General features: G+C 43.0%; 1 protein-coding gene across 4 annotated transcripts in view; it reads right to left on the bottom strand.

Annotated features, from left to right (window-relative positions):
• Positions 1-21,248, bottom strand: part of LOC135938109 (protein eva-1 homolog C) — a 73,448-nt gene extending 52,200 nt beyond the window's left edge. For 2 of the 4 annotated variants that reach the window (XM_065481657.1, XM_065481683.1), the window contains exon 1: positions 21,020-21,248. In XM_065481657.1, coding sequence (XP_065337729.1) covers positions 21,020-21,089 — 70 coding nt within the window. In that variant the 5' untranslated portion in view covers positions 21,090-21,248. Of the gene's footprint in view, positions 1-6,952; positions 7,117-21,019 lie in introns of those variants that run through there. The other 2 variants (XM_065481666.1, XM_065481674.1) reach the window with 2 other exon arrangements.
• Positions 21,249-21,572: the final 324 nt, after the last annotated feature.

The raw sequence follows: 21,572 nt of genomic DNA, 5'->3' as shown, positions 1-21,572 counted from the left end.
ACACAGAGGAACTTATAAAAATTGAAATACACCAAATTAAAAAATATCGCTCAGTGCTGCAAATGACCGAGTTATTTTTAAAAACGCTCATAAATGAGCTGCAATTCAAAAAATCACAAGAACAGTTAAAAAAACTTATTACCTTTGCAGCCCATATGAATCGACTTGAGAAACGAATTTCATTAAATTTATCATGGAGTGTTCTTTCAGAGCGAGAACTACTACAAAGTCATGGAATAAAAGCTAAATATGTGCTGCGTCAATTGCCATTTAGCACTTGAGAAATAAAAGTGACGGTATGCTGCGCGGCCGTTAAAAGCGGCGCTCAATTTGTGAGAAAAATGTGTTTGGTGATTTAACGCGAATGGCAGTCGAAAAAGCCGAGTCATTTAAATTCACGGTCCACGTGCCTTCGGTGCATTTAGTGGGTCAGCGACCCTGGCGCCGAGAGCGCCTGCTGCCGCGGTGACCTTTAGGATCGAAATTAAAAAACTTTCTACGCTGACTGCATTCGAGAGGCGGCATTGCGGAGGCGGAAGTGATTATAATGCAACACTGGGAAGACGAGGAGGAAGCTGCAGGAGCGGGCCGAATCAAAAAAGGAGAGAAAAAATCAATGCCGCATAATGTGGCTGCTTCTGTGGATGACAGATCCTTATCCCGAAGAGAGGCACAGGCGCGCTTATTTCTTATTCTCGACGCAGCGCCAAGCGATGATAAAGCCAGAAGCAGCCAAAGGAGCGCGAGCAGCGAGAGCGAGGCAATAATCAAACCCTTTTCCCTTTTTATTTCATCAAATATTACACTTCTCGGTGAAGTCTCGAGCGCGAGAGCAAAGGCTCGAGTGGCCTCCTCCTCCACTCAGCAGCCTCCTTTGCTGTGTGCTGTGCTGCATTGTTCTTCGCAGGCACAACATTGTATATCAGTCATCTTTCTTTCTCTCTGTTTCGCATTCCTCTTCCGTGGCGTGGCCGACAAAGCGCACGACCCAGCCGAAAATTCCACTCGCTGGCAATCGGAAAATTAAAAATCGTGATTCATGAGAGCAGACACGAACTCTAAGGTTGCCGCCTACATTACAGACACTCACAAGTTTGACTTGAGCATGGTGACAAATTAAAAAGAGGCGCGGCTACTGATCCGTTCTGTCAATTTGCTTTTAAACTTAATTGGTGCTGGAAGCTGCTTTCAAATTCAATTTAAATATTTTGACAGTCAATCAATTCTTTTGAAGAAACAAGTTCATCAATTAAATTTAAAAAAACATTGATTTTTCATCACAGAGCTGTTCTGATTATGTCGTTTTTACGTGAAACCATCATCCCGGATTTTCGGGAGAGCCGGACACCAGAGCAGCGTGGCAACCCTATGGTGCCTTCCTGCCCGCCCGCCTGCGTTTGATGATGATGAATCCGCGGGGTGACGCAACAAGAATAAAAATTAATCCGCGGCAGGATTTGCCGCGGCGAGCAAAAAGCTGCTGCTGCCGTCGCTCCCCCTCGCTATGCAGTGAGTTATGGTATGGCACGAGGATATGTGTGCCAAATTCGTGGACGGCACTGTATTTTGCTTTTAAAGTGGATGCTGGGTAAATATTTGGACGGGCCTGATTTTGAATTAATTGAATGAAATATGACTCATATAAGGAAAGACAAACGGCGCTGGGTCGGGCCGTGCCATTCGGGTCGCGTCGTCCAATTGAGAGCGACACACTTGCTCTCGTCGACTTGGCTCACGAGAATAGCGCCAACACAGAGTTATGGTTTGTTTTGTAACGTGATACGCGTTAAATTCGAGATTGATTTGGCCACGAAATGACTAAAGTCTTTCGCCGAGGATGGTTTATATTTTGAAAGTCAAATTAATTACTTCAGCCCATGTTTATTTCAGATCCAAATGAGTCGGCTGTGAGTCATATTTAGAAGAAAAAGAATGTTGTCACATTACATTACTGACAGCAGCTATCTCAACCAGTGAGGTCTCATCAGCAGTACTTAATCTGTGAGCTAAATTTACATATATCAACTGCAGAAAAAAACTGCAAATAAGCCGTAAAACGGTTATAACTGGGAGAGAGCAAGGGCGGGATGGATCGAAAAAGACAAAAACCACAACTTCAATCCAACGAAAGAGTTTTTTGGGTATGGATTGTCACTCTACCTTATGTTAATTTGATTTAAAAATAATGAAGAAAGTGGGAAACGACGCACATTGTTTATATTTTTTCATGGAAATGTAATTAAATGTGGGTTTCTCTTGCTTTTTTGGGAAATTTATAATTTAACTTTGCAAATCCATTTCGACCGGAACCTCTGTTCCTACAGTCAAAACGTTTTTAGCCATAAAAAGAGCTCTTGCTCATGTGCAAACGTTATATAGCGAATAAAAATAGAGGAAGCAGCAATGGGCTTCAACTTGACCCTTGGCTCTGTTCCCACCGAAAAGAGTCGATTCAACTGCAGAATACAAAAACGCAAGATCTGCAAGCTCAATTTAACAAGGGCTCGCTGCACCTTGAAATCCCCGTCCGTTACTCAGTTTCATTAGTTTCTTGTAACCATTTTTTCAGCAACAAAAGTTTAGCGGCAAACTTTTTCATCTTAAGGGCGGTGTCAAGGCGGGAAATTTATTCCTCAAACGCAGAGCTCCCTAAATCACAAGCGACATGATCATAAATTCGCACGCAGCTTCTTGTTTTTTTACTAGCGGCTAAAATCCATCATATCCAAATGCATTTCCACTACATTAAAACTGTTAATGGAGCCGTGAGCGGAATCGCGTCCATATATTTAAAACTGGTGCACACGCCCGTCGAACGCAGCGCTTGAAACTTGCATGATGAGCCGAAATTTCGATTTCCGTCCGCGGCCTCGGAGACCGGCCGTGTTTAGCGCTTCGGAATTCATGTATGCATTGGCCCGAGTGGGCCCTTTCGATGCAAATTCGACAGCGCCATCCGCTTTAAAGCCGATGATGCGCGGAATATATTGTGAAAATCTGCTCATTATTACGTACAAGGCAGTCTAGGCGCGGGCAAAGAGGCAGGCGAGCTTCTGCAATGTGCACTTTTTGCCCCAGAGATCCGTTCTCTACCGCCCCATTTTATCATTTTTGACATGGAAACGACGCGGCAGATGAGAAATCTCGCCGCTCGTGTGCCAGCGGGAGTAGAAGAAGCGGCCAAATGAGAATAATTTCTCGCTAATACTTCAAAGGGCCTTTTTCCGAGCGCGCAAAGGAGCTGTGCTTTGCAGTCCGAGTAAACTGCTCAGCTCGCTCCTGCGCGCGGCCAAACAAAAAATGTCGGTCGGACGGACTGATGTTCGAGTAATATGTGGTGCTCAGCACCGGACTGCTAGGCCAATCCGCATGTAATGGCGAGTCACGCCCGAAATTCGGCCTTCTCTAGAAAGGCAAAGGGCCAAAATTTTGACGAAAGGCACCATCATAGACACTCATATTTCCCCTATTATGAGAGTATTGATTCGCATTTAGGGTCTTCCCCGCTGTGAACCCACAACTTTCCCGGAGGACTCGTGTTTTTCTTATGGCCTATAACCCCTCAAATTTCTTTCGGAGTGCAATTTCACGGTCAAATTGATTCGTGCGCCAAATTTCAATGAATATTTATGGTATGCAGAGAAAATGTGAAGTAAAAATTACAAAATGCTGTGACTAAAGCGTCGTACTTAGTTTTCTGAAAAGAAAATGATGTGAAATGGCGAGCTCTCTTGTTCGAGGATTTCCGCACATAATGCGGCTTACGAAGCCTTCCTAGTGCTTGAATCTCAAATTAAGAAAAATGAAATGCTCTAATGGAAATTTAATTCCACTATTCACCGCTTATTAAGTGCATTGTACGGTAATAATCCCGTTCCTAGAAGCAAACTCCACTAAAAACTGAACTGGTAGGTAGGAAATTATGAGTAATTAAAAACCACTACGTGACAGGTTTTAATCACACTTGTTGCAATTAACTCATTGTTAGTTGTGAAAATAGCTCTCGCCTCTTGCAAAAAAACGGAGTAAAGAGTGAATCGTTTTTCAAAACGATAAAAATGCCAATTTAATGTAACGAAATGAATGAATTTTCTACATGATGCAACAAGGAGCATGCTAATTGGACCACAAAACGCGGTACCCATGAATACAAATGAGAGAGAGAGAGAGAGACGCGCATTAGGATCGTGCCTGTATCATTTACCACGCGAGAATCGAAGTTAATGGCTGCATAATGGGCTGCCGTGGGCCTTTGGAGGCGACGCCGCGCACCCGCCGGCAGTCCGGGCCTGGATATGGGCGCGTTCGCTGACTAACTGTGCAGCAGCCAGCCAGCCAAGCCAGCTAGCTCTCTTAGCTGCCTTCTTTTCAAGTTCTGCAGCTCGTTCTGTTAAGTAAGTTTGCCAACCGGCCGCCCGCCCGCTCGCTAATTACGCTGAATGGATTTTCGCGTGTGCCCTGCACATTTGCCTCCTGCCGGCATAATTACTTACTTGATTTCTTTGTTCCGCGCGCGCGAGACGCACAGCAGAGCACACGCGCCAACACAAATTGAATGTAATGTGTACTCTGCGCGCGCCACGGGAAGAGCAAATTTTCCAGAATTGCAAATTTATCTGCATGCAAATGAAATGAAACTCGGCTCCCTTTGTCGGGGCGGAGGGAAAAAACGTCTCAGCTACATGATATATTTCCTTTTGTGCGCTGCTGCATTTCTCGAGTCGCTACGGATTGTTCCAGCAGCCGTGTACATGCTGTGTCGGATTTCATTACAAAATATTAACCCGTTGAGCAGCAGGAGCGAAAGCGACTCATCTTTTTGCTCCTTCCGCACACAGAGCTCACAACGCGGCTCAATTTACTGCCTCCGCTGATGTGCTGATTATTTTCCGCTCTTCCCTGAATCGTCGCTGGCTTATTTATTTTCCAAGCTCTCTGCACCGCGCATATCCTTCTTTCCCGTCCCTTTTTTGTACCTGCAGGACGAATACGCTATTTAATTAAAAGTATGTGCTCTGTTCCAAGGTATTAAACAGCTGCTGCTTTTTACTTTTAATGAAGGAAGCGCCTACTCCGCCGGCGCAATGCTGCTTGCTATAATTATAAAAAGGTTATGCAGCGCGAACACTGCTTTTCAAAACTTTTCCCTTTTGCTTGCTCCAGTTCGCCTTCCGCCGCTGATGCTGCGCCTGATTGCGATGGTTATTCTGCGAAAAGTCGATTAATGCCGTGAGGAGATCGTGCGACTTTTATGATTATTTGACTTTTTGAAGAGACTATATCAGCCATATTATGAATGAGCGGCTGAAAGGCGGCCACCCTATATAAGCGATAAAAAGTCGAGCCCAGCCAGCGCACAATCAAATTAGAAGCGCGCTGCTTGAGGATTAAAATTCATTTGTCAAAAGTGCGGTTCTCTCTTCGCCGCGCAATAAAAACTGCTATAAAAATCGCTCTTTCCTCTCCTTATTAGTTTTCCACCCTGAAAAACAACACGTATTCGTTAAAAAGAATTACATTGCACCTTTAAAGGACAACAATAATTCATTATTGGCTCTTGTAGTCAAACGAATGTTTTGTTTTGGTGGAAAATAAATCTAACCACAACACAAATCATCTCTACGTTGTGCAAAAAAAGCAAGACCGAGTTACAATTCAGTTTCAAATTTTTCCAAATTTCTCCAAAAAATGAATGGCTTTGCGGGTGTATTTTTCCGCTTGATTTCATTTCTTCTCGTCGCGATCTATCCAACGGTGTGCGAATCATAACGCTAATTTTTGCGATTGGGGAAATAAATAATTATTTTCAAATGGAGACGGTACCGGATGGTTTTAACGGATATTTGAACGACACTGCAAGCAAACTTAAGCTTTTATTTCCCAATATTTAGGTTACATCTGAAAATGATCAGTAGAGATCAATTTAATGAGAGAGGAGTCGATGTTATAGGAAATAAGTAAATAAATATTTATGTATTTAAATGGGAATGCCATCAACGCTGACAATCTTTCGCTTATTTTGATTGGGGAGCCAGTGAGATTGCCGCGAAGCGGGCCTCTAGGAGCGTCTCGGTATCCAGCTGCTAGATGAGACTTTTATTGCCGAAACAGCTGTCTAGCTAAACGCAAAAACGAGGGAATTCGTAACTTTTCAGCCAACCCTTAAGTGGTATCCATAATTTCCATTAACTACGACTACTCATTTAAAAATCCCATCTTCTTCAATTTGGATAATCTAAATCTCTAGGAGAGTTCTAAAAATCATCATAAAACTCGGAGCATGCCAAAAGGGATCGTTTTCGAGGACCATGAGGTCGCAAGGAGAAATTTAATAATACATGAAGTTAGATTGACAGTGCAGCTCCTCCGTTGGATTTTTTTATAATCTTCAAAACATACGCAAAAACGCAAAATCGTCTGCATATCTCAACATGCTCAGACTGGCAAGTGCCTCGAGACACGCTTTAAATATTAATAAACTTCTGCTCCTACTGTGGAATGCTGCGAAGCTAAGTTTGGCATATTTTGAAGATGATTTCATCTGAATGAACACTGCAAACAACACAACATTCTATGGAGTCAATGGAGCAATTCCCACCAGCATCGGCATCTGTGTAAAGAACACCTAACATCGATTCGAGGCGTCCGCGCACCAAAACCCAAGACGAATAATGCGGTCAGAAACAAAAGCGAAAGAATGTTATTTGGCGAAAAGGAGTGAAGGGAGCGAGAGCGAGCAACGCACATGGCTCACTCACTCACAACAGAGATGGTTACTTGCATAGATAAAGGCCTAACGGTACCCCGCAGCCAAATATCGTGACGTTGGCCGGCCACTCGCGGGCACCACACTGGGCCGCGTGAAATGTTAAAATACGCACGGAAGGTGCGGAGAAAAACGGCGGAAAGAAGAGACAGAGAGCTGCAGGCAGGAGAATGAATCGATAATTACCTAGCTTATTGGCGCGGGCCGGATGGGGTGCAGGCGACGCGACACAAAACAGCAGCAGCGTTATCCACATGGCATGGTCGCGGCGGAGAACGGCTCCGAACGGGTCACGGTGCGCGAGAGGTATGTTGTTGTTTTCGGATTGGTAAGAGCAGGCTTGCAGGAGGCGGGAGAGCACCAGAGACGACGAGTGTTCCGGTGTATCGGACGCTATCGGCTCGGCTCGGAAATTTGTTAAAGCTGCCGCAGCCGCGAGATTCGTCTCTCGCTCATTAATAAAACGCTCGATAGCTATGTTTGGTCCAGCCCGACTCAGCTCGGCCTCTCCAGCTTGGGCAAGAAACTGTAAACAATTTTTTTCGGAGCTCCACAGCTGGCATAATAAATTTGTTTGTAAAGACAAAACTGTGTTATATTAAGTGCATGAAAATAGCATTTGCTTAAAAAAGCAAGTAGTCAATCTAAATCGATTTACAAAGATTCAATTACAATCATTTTCTTTACCCCCTTGTCAACTCGTATTAGCAATATAAAAATTATTTTTTGAATTCTAAATTAAAAAATTTCATCAACCCATACTTTTAAGAAACAAGAAAATAAACTGCATTCTAATACAACATTATAGAAGGGATAACATCAGCAATATTCAATTTTTCATTCTAACAGTTTGTGTTAAAATAGCTCAACGGGAGCGCATTGATATTTCAAAAGTGACAAAATCTGTAGCTTTGACTCAGCAAGCGAGGGAATTCTGACAGTTTGACTGACTATTGTGTCAAACCCTGCGGACGGACTCGATTTTTTTTAGCACCAAATTGGGAATAATGATTTCTCACCCGGCGGTCCTTCCTTTTTCAACTCGCTCATTCAGCTGAGTGGGCGGAAAAGTTATTTCAGTGCCCCAGAGCTTTTCGAAATTGGATATATTATATACGTGTGTGTGAGAGAGTACGAACGTGGCGACGACGGTAAATAAAATTAAGGTGCGCGCTCTCGTTCGATTATATATCTCTTTTTTTACCCAGTGACTGTCAGTGAAAGGAATTCTCATTTCGTTATGGAGAAAAATGTGTTTTCTTTGTCGGGTTTGCGACAAATTGACAAGGAGGTGGCTCAAAATGAAAGGGAAAAGTGAGCCGTCGGCGTCGCGGTGAAGGAAATTTCCTGATCAAATTTCATCGTTTATGTTCATATACCATGGTGCTTAATGCTCAGAATTCAACTTCAAATATTTTTTTGTATTGAAAATGAGGAAAGCGATATTTTAGTTTATCAGAGTGAGCAGAGAGAACTGCGTTTGAGAGATATGTTAATCCATTTTAATAAAAATTAATCAACAAAACACTTTGGTGCCTAATAGTTAAAAAATTTAAAATCATTGTAAAGTAGGCGCATGAAACAAACGCAACACCTTTACCTAAACTGATGTTAGAAAAATGATTGTTATAAATAATTGTAAATGCTGCATTCTACATACAGCGAAAATGCCTTTTTTCATGCAAGTAAGTTACATAGAAGATTGAAGCAGTTTTTACAGACATTATACCCTCTTAGATTTGCATCGCATGCTGCTGGTGTGAAATTAATTTACAATTCAAATCATCAGTTTCCAACTAACTTAATCAATTTACATAATTATTCACAGTTTAATCAGTCTAAAAACAACAAAGTAAAAATTTTCCAGGAAATCAAGTCACTGCATGACGATAAAATGAAACTGAATCGTTCAACGAAGTTTTTACTAGCCATTGATGGACTTCAAAAGTATGAAACGAGATAAAAAGAACATAGAGTTCGTTCATAACTGAATAATATAATTAGAAAAACTTCCAACAAGAAAATTATGCTTTTCCTTTTTTCCCTCGTGTTTTGCCCCAATTTTAATAAAAATCTGTGGTAGAAAAAATTGAAAGCCTCTGTTATGGTTGAGCACACTTTATAAACACACGTTTTAGCAGCAGCCCTCATACAGCGAAATCAATTTCACGCTAATTAATAAGCGCCGACGGGCCTACGTATTGGAGCAGCGGGTCACTCTTAATCAAGCCCATGCATTCTCTAATATCAATAGTAGGCATCTCGTTTATCAGATAATACAAACAAGCTCACGTCGCAAAATATGATTGCAATCATTTTTCGACGGCCAATATCGACGAGCGTGGTGGCGGATAATTTGTTTAATGGGCGGCTTTTTCTAATGAGACGAGACGGAAGGCGCGCGTGTATTCGAGTGGTGCCACCCCTAACGAGTTGGGCATGTGCTGCGCCCCGGCGGCTGCGAGCTCACCGTGCCGGCCAGCGGGGGGCGAAAAATTAATGGGATTAGCTTAATTTGTTGAAATTGCTGCCGAAAGTTGGTTCGTGCTCTGCTGCTGCAATTTCGCCCAATTTTCCCGTAAATAAATCTCGTCGTCGCTCGCGAACTTTTGCCGCTTTTCCGTCCGTCCGCCGCGCTGAGTTTATACCCCGGCAGCTAAGATAAACCGGGCAACATCAGTTAGTCTGGCAACTTTTAAGACACTGCGTTTCAGATAAGGGAAGTAATTAATTAGGCCTGCAGTGTGCGAGGCAACACACGGCGCGAGGCCAATAAAAAACAGCTCATTTTTTGCTCGGGACGCGCGCATCTTCTGCTCTTTTTCTTGTCAGTTCGTCCGTCTTCTCCGCGCGACGACCGAATACTTTAGTAAAAATAGAGTCTCGGCAGCCACTTGTGCGCGCGCTTTTCTTGCTGCTGCCGCTCTCTATCTGCACATTGTGTGCGGCCACGGGCGGGCAAGACGAGAGCGAGGAATCATCGCAGAGTGCCGTGACGCGGAACCCCCTGAAATACGGGCCATAATGCCCCTCAAAAAGCCGGATGAAAGCCACTGCTGGGTGCACTGCTTTCTTTCGGACTTTTTGCGCGCCCGTCGAAACGTTGGGGAGCGCGTGCAAAAAATGGGCGGAAAGTGAACAGTGCGCCAATAACTCCTGCGAAATGGCCAGATTGAAAAGAGTGCTTGTAACACCACTAAACTTATGAAACCAAGCTAAGAGGATTTATTTGATAATTGAATATTCGCGCAGCTTTTTAAGCCTGATTACCGCACGTCCTGACGCCATTATTTTAAAAGCCACGAAATTTCGTTATTATTATCATTGTTGTTTATTCTCACAAATTGTCAAATACATTCATGTTATAGCACGTCATTAAAAATATATATAAGCATGTGAGAAAAGGCAGCACTCCTGGCAAAAAACTTACGAAAACCCTGTCCAGGAGGACAGAGCCGGAGTGGGCCCAGACTAGTATTGAAAACACATCACTAACACTTTAAAAACTTGAAATCACGTATTCCTTGCAGAGAGGAATAAACTGCGCCACACTACATGTCTTCATCACAGGTGGAAGATCGTTCCAAAATTTAACCACTCAATAGTCGAACACATTTTTAACAGGTAACAGAGAATGATTTTATGCTAGCAACAAAAAATTTAATCATGAGAAGGAAGACTGACAATGCGGTGTAGTTTGCTTGGAAATAAACAAGAATGAGAAAAAAATGCTTTGTGCGTTTCATTTCTGTTCTGCATAGACCTTATTATTTTCAGTATTCCAACCTCTATATATATACAAGCAAACAGGCTGTTCATGTGAAAATTAAAACACAATAACAAGCAAAGCTACCTCACAGTGCAACAAGAATTTAATAATGAAGGCATTAAATAAATTCCGGGATGTTTAATATCGTTGAGAACAAAGTAATGAATTTTGTTGGCTCTGACTGGCCCTAACCAAGTTCAGAACGCTTCTTTAAACCAGCAGATGAAAAAAAAACTGAACAATCTTTGATATTAGATATTCACTTTAGTAAAATCCTCGAAATCTGGTCTTCTTAAGACAATTGCCAATGCCAAACTTTATTAGAAATTATTGAAATCCAGGCTCACATACGATTTTAGAGAGAGTAATTAGCTACTTTCTGGTTTTCTTAAAGAAAACTAAGTCATTCATTGCTAATCAGCTTTTCAGAGGCTCTATAATCAACCCAGAGTTGAACATCCCTGTTATCGATCAACCATAATTTTTAGGCAGCCATGTTTGTCAATAGATATACATATGTTCACGAGTCAAGAGAAACACCTGACAGGGTTTTCATTATTTAGTTCCTAAAAAATTTAATAGTAAATCAATTATTGAATTAAAATAGTAAAACTGTTTCTAGCCACGAAGTAAACCCTGTCTGCTATCTTTTGTTTGAGAAAATAAAATATTAAGTAGTGTTGCAAAAAAATTTTAAATTTGATGAACAAGAAATATTAAATGTTTTTGCTTAGAGTGCTTTCCTGGGTATTAATTTTTTATTTGAAGAAAAATCAACATTTTAATACAATAAAAAATAAATTTTCACACTCCAAGGCCCACCCATTCTCCACAGAAACCGCAACGCCTCATTTTTCCGGCTCAAGCTGAATCATGGCAGCAAATTGGTCGAAATTGGCGTATCGGGTTGCTTGTCACTCTCAGGGCCGCAGCAGCACACGGCTGACTCTGCAGTCCACGCAGGGCAACCGTGTCCACTTAGTCAAGCCTAACTTGGTCCCCTCCCGACATCGCGTCCCTGGAGTTGGCAAAAACAGCCGGCGGCCTCATCACGGGCGCTATAGTGCCGGCGGGGGTGCAATTAGCGGGCCCGCGTCTCAGACAGTCCTGGTGCCAGCGAGTGCGGCATGTGCGCGCCCAGCTGCCAAAATATTGTGTGTGAGTGCGCGCCCTGCTTGGATAAATACTATAAATACGCGGCGCGTTTACTACGCCCAGAAAAATGCTGGGAATTATCTGCTTAAGCAGTCGGATGCATTGCCTGCGCGTCTTAACAACACACGTGCATCGTGCGGCTTGTACCAAACAGTTGTACTGGGCGGCCGACCTTCCTTCCCCCGAGAGGAGTGTAAACACAGCACAGCGCCCGTGTTAAGTGTACCATCGAAGCGATAACAGCTTTTACGGCCGGCTTTCCCACTTGCACCACCCACTAATTGATTTTACGACTTCCAGAAAGAACAATTAAAATAAGCTGCTTTTTGTGAGCGGAGAAAGCTGCGGTGGGCGGGCAGGAGGTCTTATGTTCTTAGAGGCAGTGAGGCGAGCGCCGCGGCGCCTGCGATTCTCATTATCGAAACGCTCTGTTTTGCTTTCGACTTTGGCTGACGCACAACAATGGGAGCAGCGGCACCCCTAGTTGAGTTGTGGGCCAGAGGAGCTGTGATTCTGCTCCGTTTCGGCACATGTACTCGTTCGCATGACGAATGAACGAGCGGACGGGCGGGTGGGTGGGAGCGCAGATGAGATGCGGCGAACTGGGTCGTAAAAGCAGAGGTCTTTTGCTTCTGGTGGCGGTGGTGATGATGGGGCATGCGGGAGCTCATTCGAGCAGGCAACATTTGATAAAATTCCCGAATTCGCTGCCTCTGACGTTTGATAAAAATCGGAAGCAGATGCGCGATCTCTCTCATCCTGTTTCCCGACGGAGCACTTTCAAAAGAGAGAAAAATTGATATTGCGGCGGGTGGGCTGTACCACCGCTGCTGCTCCGCCATACCCTCCGTGCGGCTGCAATCTTTGCATATTTTCTGCGCTCGCGTTTTCCCGAAACCGGTAGCAAGAGGTGGAGTGTGTGTGTTTCCGAGACGGAGATTACCAGCAGCTCGAATGCATGCGGAATTCTCTGCCAGACCAAAAGCGTTTTGTACACCCGAACCCAACGGGCTACATAAACAAAGGATTTATGAGGAAATTCCTCCAGCCCATCCGAGAACTGAGATAGTAATAATTCCGCAAGGAATAGTAAACTTTTAGGGTGGTGCGTTTTGAAAAAAAATGAAGGAATTTATAGCGCAAAAGTGAATGAAAACTCAGTCGAAAGCTGAGAACTGCTGCATTCATGATGGCTTTTGACGGTTTGTTTTTCGAGCTGTAAAAGCCAGCAGGTGGTAAGGGGGTTGATTTAGGTGCAATGGCCTGGATGATTTGTACGGACTTTACCTTTGGCGTTAAATTGAGTGTGACACGCTGTGATGACGACGCCAATGAAGACTAAGGCAGCAGAATTCTTTTCCGTGTTGCGTTAGCGAAACAAATAAACAAGTTTCATTAGCCTGCGCGTGAAAGACAAACTTTCTCTATGCAGGTGTACGAGAAACATAAATGACGCTGTTTACAAGCGAAGACGTAATAAACTTCAGGCATTCAGTGCTGATGAATGGCGCCTAATTTATTTTTAAATATTTGCATTTAAAACTTTGATTTTCAAATTGTATGAAGCTTTTAGTTGGGTGTTCTATTAATAAGATCTTCAGTCGCTTTTTTCATTTTTAAAAATTTTTGAAGTCAAATAGGATATTTTGTGAAACCCAATTCTCAAACTTTTTAATTAAAGCAAAAAGCAAGCATACCGTTTCCAGACGTAATGCGCACTGTTCTGACAAATTAATTTCATCCTTTCGCAACGTGCCGTTTGAGGTATTTAGAGCGCCAACAAGTGTTTGTGTTTGCGCGTCAACCACAACTCATTCTGCCCGTTCCTGCCAGTGTACCGGCGGCACACAGAAGTGGACTCATTGTGCATTCAAATGAATGCAATTTAAAAAATCCGCAAAGAGGATTACTTGAGGCAGTCCCACTCTGGCCGCAATCAGGAAAAGTACGTTTTGCAAAGAAAAGGTCGGGGGCAGGACTTAATTTGCGTGCAAAAAAGGAAACTCTCCACGGGTTTATTTTCAAACCGACTCTTTGTGTCACACAAATGGACAGGTATCGCCCCAAAGAGTGGACAAGGCGCACGCGGAATAACTATTCCGATTCGAGCTGCGAACGCGCAGCAGAGCAGGCGAAAACGGACCTTTTTCGCCGCAAGGCCGCGGTTTCGACGCACAAAGAAGGAATCTGGGCGCGAAAATCGTTCGTGGCTTTGCCTTCGACGCAGCAAGGGCTGGCGGGGCCTCTCGTCCGCTGAGATTACGCGCCTTCGGGCCTGTCATCCGCATTTGTTCTGAAAAATGTTTCTGCCACCGACCGCACCCGGCCGGCCCCCTTCGAATTAGTATACGAGCGGTCCGCTCGTTTGTCCGGCATAACGGAGACCTTCGCGAGAGATGTGCAAACTTGCAAAATCCGCGCGTCCCGCTGAACTAAATCCGAGCGTGTTAAATTGTCATGCGTAAACACTTTGGCAAAGCTCTTTGTTGAAGAATTAGCAGCGTTTTGTCATGCATCAAGCGTATTCATCAGTGTCATTTGTTCATGCATTTCTGAGGAATGAGTGCATATGCATGCCCAGGGAAATGAGAAATGGAACAGATTGTCACCGATGGGAACTGGCCATGTGCGTAAATCACTTAGTGTTTGATGTTACCGACTGGACGCACAACCGTTTTAAATTCAGTTCTGCTCCAGTGCATTGAAGCTGGGAAATTTTTTTTACATATTAATTTAGCTAATTCTTGGACATTTATTTTGATAAAAACAACTGAACTAAATGATTGTGACACATTTTGCTTGGATTCTTTTTTGTGTTCGTAAGCCTGACACTATTTTTGGATTTGACCAATTTGTCTATAACCGATCAAAAGAAAAAAACGGCCAACAATTTCTCAATTGAACTGTACTTTAAGTACATAATTAAAAATAATTTATTGACAAATAATTTTTCATATCATAAAAATAAAATTTTCTGTGGGCTGTGTTATTGTTATGAGTTTGGTATTTATTTCTTGGTCGTTGAGAGGAAAATTCCACATTATCTCTATGCAGATACAACTTTCCCGCAGTTGGTAATTTTTTCAGTGCTACAGCTTTCCAAAAATAAAAAATAACTATTTCAAAATTTGAAAGCTACGTTTGTATGAACATTTACAATATTTTCTACACTGTAGTAATTATTAGTAATTTAGCCAGCTCGAAATATATGGAGAAATTTTTCAAATCCATTTTCCAACTGAAAAAATCTTAAATATAAAAATATGACACGCATCGGTTAATTAGGCTAATCAAAAGAATCAACCTGCAAAAAATCAGCATAATTAAATGAAAACTGGCTTTTCAAATCGATTTTTTAAAAAAGTATTTTCAAGCTAAATCCCATAAATATTGTATTTCTTCGGAGTTCCATAGCTCGTTCACGCCGTCGAATTAAACATATCCTCTATAATGATCTAGCCCGCATTATTGAATAGTGCTCGAATTCAATAAATTTATCGCAAACTAAAATGAACTTTCTAATAGATTTCATTTAAGAACGGAAGAACACTAACGGTCAGCAAATATGTTTAAAAGCCAACGAATTGTCACGAACAATATCAAATGGGAATAATAGCGACTAACTCACTAGCTTGATCAATATTTTATCATTAATGCTTAGGATAAACAATTAATTACGAGGCCACAAAGCGCCAGCGTACGTAGAACAGTTTCAACAGAGCGCTTGCAGCAAATGTTTGCTGATTAATATGTTTCGACTTGGTGGCGTATCTCTCGGAAAGGCTTTAGTCGCGACACATGTACTGCGTAAAGCGAAAACGCCGGCAGGAACCAAACTTGCAGCCGCTTTGGTGCTAAACGCGCTAACAATCTCCGAGTGGCTACCGGCCGGGAATGAGGGTCGCCCGGCGTATACATATGAATAATATGCAAATGCCAGCTATTCAATTCGCTCAGCACCTAGCTCTAATTTCGCTCCAAGGCAGCCCAGACTTGTGGGTGGCGGGAATGGGCCAGCGAGAGAGCGAGCATGGGCAGGAAATGAAAAATGTGAGCTTTATGAGTTTATGAGATTTCTTTTTCTGCGGCGCGCAAGAATAGCGAGCTTTTTATTTTATTTGCGGCGCGCCCGCGCTTTTCGCTGACAGCGGCTTTTACGTACGGCTCACACAGTACATTTCACTAGCCGCGCGCGCGAAGAGTGAGCATTGTGGTCGACTCGCACAATTTCGGCCCGGAGAGAGCGAGAAAATGGAGCTTATTAAAAAATTGAGAGTGCTCCGCTTTTCTTCTTACTACTATCATCGCGTGTGACTTATTGTGCTCGACTCCCCTCGTGGCGGCAGCCAATTTCTTCCGGCGCCCGCAGCATTTCATTTGAAAAGACAATCCCAAAGTATATAAGATAGGAGAAAGACGAACGATTCGCATAGGAATGTAATAACGGCAATCACGCTAATGTTTACGAGGGAAACATTATTTTTCGTCTCTCTCTCTCGTTCTCCTCCTCAAGCGGGCAATAAAATTTTGATTTGCACTGCTCGCGTTCTTTCCGCTCCCCGTTCCTCGCGTCCACCGAGTCAAAGGGATACGGCTGGGAAATTTATACGCGCTTGGCCCTCCCTCGCATTTCATTGCGCCATTAATTCAGACGCGGGCGAATTGAGCATTCTGCGGGATAATTCGGCGCGATTAATCAGCTCAACCTTCGAGTGTTATGGCGGAGTGTGTGTGTGTGTGGTTGCGTGCGTGTGTTTGCAGCCACCTAACACCGCACGTAAAATGGTAATAAAAAGAGAGGACCAAGCTACTGATATTTATTACGTGCCAAAATATGAAAGTTTTATCACAAAATGGGCAAACTTTTCTCATTTTGCGCCTAATAAGAAAGCCAGATGAAAATACAATAGCGGCATAAGCATCTCTTTTCATTGCCCTTTGCGCGTATGTACACATCGCGAAGGTAAGCACTTCATGAAGGAGGAAAAGTGAGTGCTGTTCAAAAGGAAATTGACTTGTATGGAACTGTCTCTTTGCACAAGACAGCAGCCTAAGTGAGCTCCGCACAATGGAGTTTTCAAAATCAATTTCCCTGGTTAAAATCGTCAGATAGGCAAGTTCCCAGCAGAGAAGTCACACAGGTTGCATACTTTCATTCCTGCGATTTACTCGGCGCTGAATGTTAAAATCCTTAAAAGCGATGCTTTGATGGGTTCTGGAGTATTGTTCAATTGATTAAATTCAAGATTTTGAGATCAAGGGCGTCCTTTATTAAATTTATTCAGGGATATATATCAATGTGAAAGTTAAATGAAATAATCAAAACCAATAATATACTAGACAAGACATTTCTTAGAGCATTTTAGTAAAATAAAATTAGGTTTTTATCATATTCGAGTAAATTTATAAAAAACAAGATCAAAATTGGTTGTCGTTGAGTGGGTGCGACTCCCACGCAACGTCGCGATATAAAAAGTCTTGGGAAAGCAAGAAGATTATTCCTTTTGCGCAGCCAGAAGGTATGCTGTTCAGACTCAGTTGCTTCAGTGAAATACTTTCTTTTTCCTTGAGCCACTAATAACGAGAAAAACAAGCAAAAGTCTAGAAACGCTTTTCCTTGAGCTGCTAAAGGAAAAAATGGAGGCTTTTGTTTCATCAAAGCATCAGGGCTCGATATTTGCCACAGCAACAGTCACTCTGATGAAATTTAAACTGCTTGAGAGGAAGTTTTCAGTTCATTAATTTTAACAATTTGCAAGGAAGGAGCAATTAACCATTTCCTAACTGGCTTCAAAACTCTGTCCTGCTTTAGCAAACTGTTGAGCATGGAGCTTCGTAGCACATAAAATTTTCATCGAAAAAACTTGATACGCAGCAACAACCAACCAATCAACAAACGAACCAACCACCAAAAACAAACAGCTCACAGCGGGTGTACAGCATAAATAATCATGGAATAATAAACCAACAATTTACTCGCACCAGACGACCATTTCCTCGGCTGGTGTGGTGAATTGACTTTTTTTAAAAACGGTCCATCCAAACGTAGCTAAAACGTTTTGGCACAGCCGACAAATTCTGAATTTTCCATGGCCGAGCGCGTTTTGTTGAAAATTCTGCTCGATTCTCGAAGCCACACGCTATGAAATTTATGAGACACCGGCGACTAGAGCCGACCGACGGACTGCTTCTTATTAGAGCTCGGCGCGCTAGTTTTATTATTAAAACTTTCCGCCGGCGTTTCGAAATATGGCTGAGGTGAAATAACTATAATTCCCGCAGACAGAGAAAAAGAAGTCTGATGTTCGTGCCGAGTCGGAGAGCGTGCCGCCGCGGTGTAGTGTGTGTTATAAAGGACGACCAGCTAAATTTATGCATGAGGCGACGACATCAAGGGCTGCGCGCAAATTTTGCTGGCCTTTTATTTATACGAGCGTGTACATACGTATCGTCATCGTGGATGAAATAATTTTGAGCCAGCTCCAAACGCGACGAAATCACTTTATTAGTGGCCAGCCGCGCAAAAAATCAACGGGCGGCAAAAAGCACGCGCGCCCGACGCGAGACGCGGAATAATTTCGCGGCTTTTCCTCTCGCTCCCCTTTTTTTCATTGCGTGTGTTTGTGCGTTGTCGCTGCTGGCTGTGAAATTAGGTCGTCGCCAAGCGGGCACACAGTTTGAGGTTGAGAGATACTATCCATTAGCATCGCGAGGAAACAAATAAGAAAGCCGCTTGCTTGCTTGCTTATGTGCAGACGCAAAAACTTTTCCACTTCTTGCTGCTGTTGGTCACGAAAAACGGGATTCAGTCCGAAGGGGTGGAATTTGTAATGAGCACGCTGCCACCGCCGCTACTTTTCTCTCGCCAACTTCAAGCACGGGGTAGCATGCAGAAAATGAATTTGCAAGGATTACGAGGCAAGTTGCTAATTAAAATCGACCAAACGTAGCAGAAACCGATCGCTTGAAAGGATTTTCGAGGAAATTGGGCTTGCAAAATGACTTGGCAGAGAAACCACATCCGTCTTTTGCATATTCTCGGAATTTTAATTAACTTTCATGGCTTTCCTGGGTGCAGCGATAACAAACTTAAGCATATATCCTGAAACCAATCAACTTATGCGGTGAATCGATCCTTAATCAGCCTGAAATTTTTTAACGGAAGATTAAAATGATTTTAAGGTTGGATTTTTGAACAGAAAATTCCAGAAGAAAGATGTCTGAACAAGGATGAGTTCCGAAATCATTCGCATGAGCATAAAAATCATATTTAAACTAGTTAACAATATATTTTCTTTATGAAGCATTATTTTAAGAGCAAAATCATTACTTATTATCATCATCTATGTTCCATATAATAGCTCATAGGGGCGCAATGTGACAGATATTATAAAATAGCTAATTGCGTTTACCAACAAAATCAAGTAATCCTTTTTATGTCAGACGGGCAAAAAAGTAGACTACACAATTTAATTGGATTTCAACCATTGGAAAGCCTTTTATTTGCAAATTGGCCATTCGCAAAACAACAAAAGCTTCACAGACCGCAGAGGATTTCCACAAATCCATCTAAAAATGGTGCAGACACGCGAGTGTTTGCGTTAAAGATTTTTATCGGGCCAAAAATCCTCTATTTCCTCTTCTCTTCATAAATGACACGCGGTGCTCGGCATCTGCCTCTCTGGTGATTCAAACAGGAAAAAGCCCGTGCGTAACTCACTCTGAGCTAAGCCGCAACAAGTTTGAAAACCAACTCACCCTCAAAACTCCTGCTGGCAAAACTGCGGCACCGAAATTTTGCAAAAACCACTCCTCCTGGCGTGTCCTCTCGCGGAAACCGACTAGCTAATAATTTCAGCATGTTCAGTTTGCTGCTCGTATATTGTTGTAAATCCAATTAATTCGCACAGACAGTGCAGGCTGCGCAAAATTTCGCACCGACTGAGCTGCTGCGCTCTGCAGTCATTTGTACGGTTAAACCAGCGAGTTGTCGGTTGAATTTAACACTCTGCGCGCCAGCTAGCCCAGTTCCAATCCTCTTCGCCCGAAAAACACAACTTGCAGCAGTAGCAACAGAAAGGCCCGACGGAGAAGTTTAAAACCCTGCTAAACCAAAGCTGTGCAGCACATTATGCTATATTATGGCGGGCCTGTGCTTTTTTCCCCTTTTGCTGCATTCAGCAGACCACCGGCAAAGCATAAACAAGCGCCATTGAGGAATTTCAAGTAATTTCAGCACGCCCAGCAAATTGGATAAGTTACTGCAAAGCTACTAACGCTTCGCATAAATGGCACAAATTGGCAAGATGTAACTTTAACGAAAATGTGGTGAAATTTTGAAGCGTTTTCAAGTTTATTTTAGAAAAAAAAATCAAGGCTTTCTTCCGCAACGAGTCTTAATGCAGAGATATTTTGCAGTCGTTGGGAAATTGTCAAAGATCATGTTTGATTTAATTTCTTTCCACTTCTTGCTTAAACAAGCTAGAAAATGACAAGTAATTTAAATCACATATTGAACGTTAACCCAAGCATTGTACTTTTGATAGAAATGTCATTTGCAGATCGACAAAACGTGTGGTGAACAATTTTCTCACCTTTAATGCTTACAGCAGAGTTTATCAAGTTTATTATGCAATTTATTTTTAATTAAAAGTGCTGCAATTCACTCAAAAGCAGGGAAAATTATTGATTGAGTGGTCTATTATATTGTAAAAAACCGATACAAAAATAAAACTGCTAAGAAAATGTGACGAGGAAAATTAATTGTGTTACAACTATTACGTGTGATGCAGTAGGTTTCTCTCTCCAAGGGATTTGAGTATTATTGACCCTATTTGTACAATTGTAAACGCGGCATTCGTAATCCAACAAGAACGGCGAGTTTATTTTATATCAACCGCGAAATGATTAATGAAGTACAGAAATCTCTGACGGACTGTCCAACTTCTTGCTGCAGGAAAACCGACAGTGCTTCGTATGAGGAAAACGAATCTCGAGTGCGGTTTGATCCGAACAAAAGAGGAGCAGAGAGGCGAAATCCGGCTAAACGGCAGAATATTAAGAGTTTAGCCGAATGGTGACCGTAAAATTTGGCCCGGCCAGCCAGAAACAGCCCTCGAAGGGTCGGAACGAGCAGCAGGCCACACATAATTGCTTCTCGAAGCAAGAAAAGGGTCAGCGTCCTTGAGCGTTTCTTGTACTTCATTACAATCCCGAAAATAAAGATTAAAGTTACGACAAGTCATCCCCCGGCCCGATTGCGGTCATCCCCCGCCCGCGCACCACTGCTTGAAAGTGTTTCACGTGATATAAAATCGGAGAGTACATACCCAAATTATCGGAAGCGGTGGCAGACAATATTCGCAGGAGCAAGACGATCAGTGCTGGCAGTGGCACCATATTTCTCCTGGTAATTCGAGCACTAGCACATCTTGGCTGCACCTAGTGGATGTAGTGCATCACACTCTGACTGACTGAGGAGCGCGCCGGCCGCGAGCTGCTGCTGCTGCTGCTGCTTTCGGTTCGGGCGAGCACCGCACACACACAGACGCACATCCACTGCCACGGCACAGAGCAGTAGCAGAGAGAGCCTGCTGAGAGCGAAAAGCGCATGCACCCCGGCCGCTCCGGCGGCCCTTCGATACTCTCAGTTGTATAGAGCCCTTCCCTTCGCCGGCCGCCACCTCGGCATACAAGTTTTGATTATTTGCATGCAACAATCAAGCCCAGTAATTTCAGCAGCCTGCGGTCGACCCCTGGAAAGCAAGCCTCTAATGAATTCACGCGAGCCGTGTTACTTATCGTCATTATTTTCACATCGTATTCATTAATTCAGATTGCCTGCGGTCGGGCTATGGTTTCGCATCTCCCGAGATTCGCTCA

Source organism: Cloeon dipterum, chromosome 1 (assembly GCF_949628265.1).
Source record: "Cloeon dipterum chromosome 1, ieCloDipt1.1, whole genome shotgun sequence".
Classification (NCBI taxonomy): Eukaryota; Metazoa; Arthropoda; class Insecta; order Ephemeroptera; family Baetidae; genus Cloeon; species Cloeon dipterum.
This window is presented reverse-complemented; position numbering and strand designations above follow the sequence as displayed.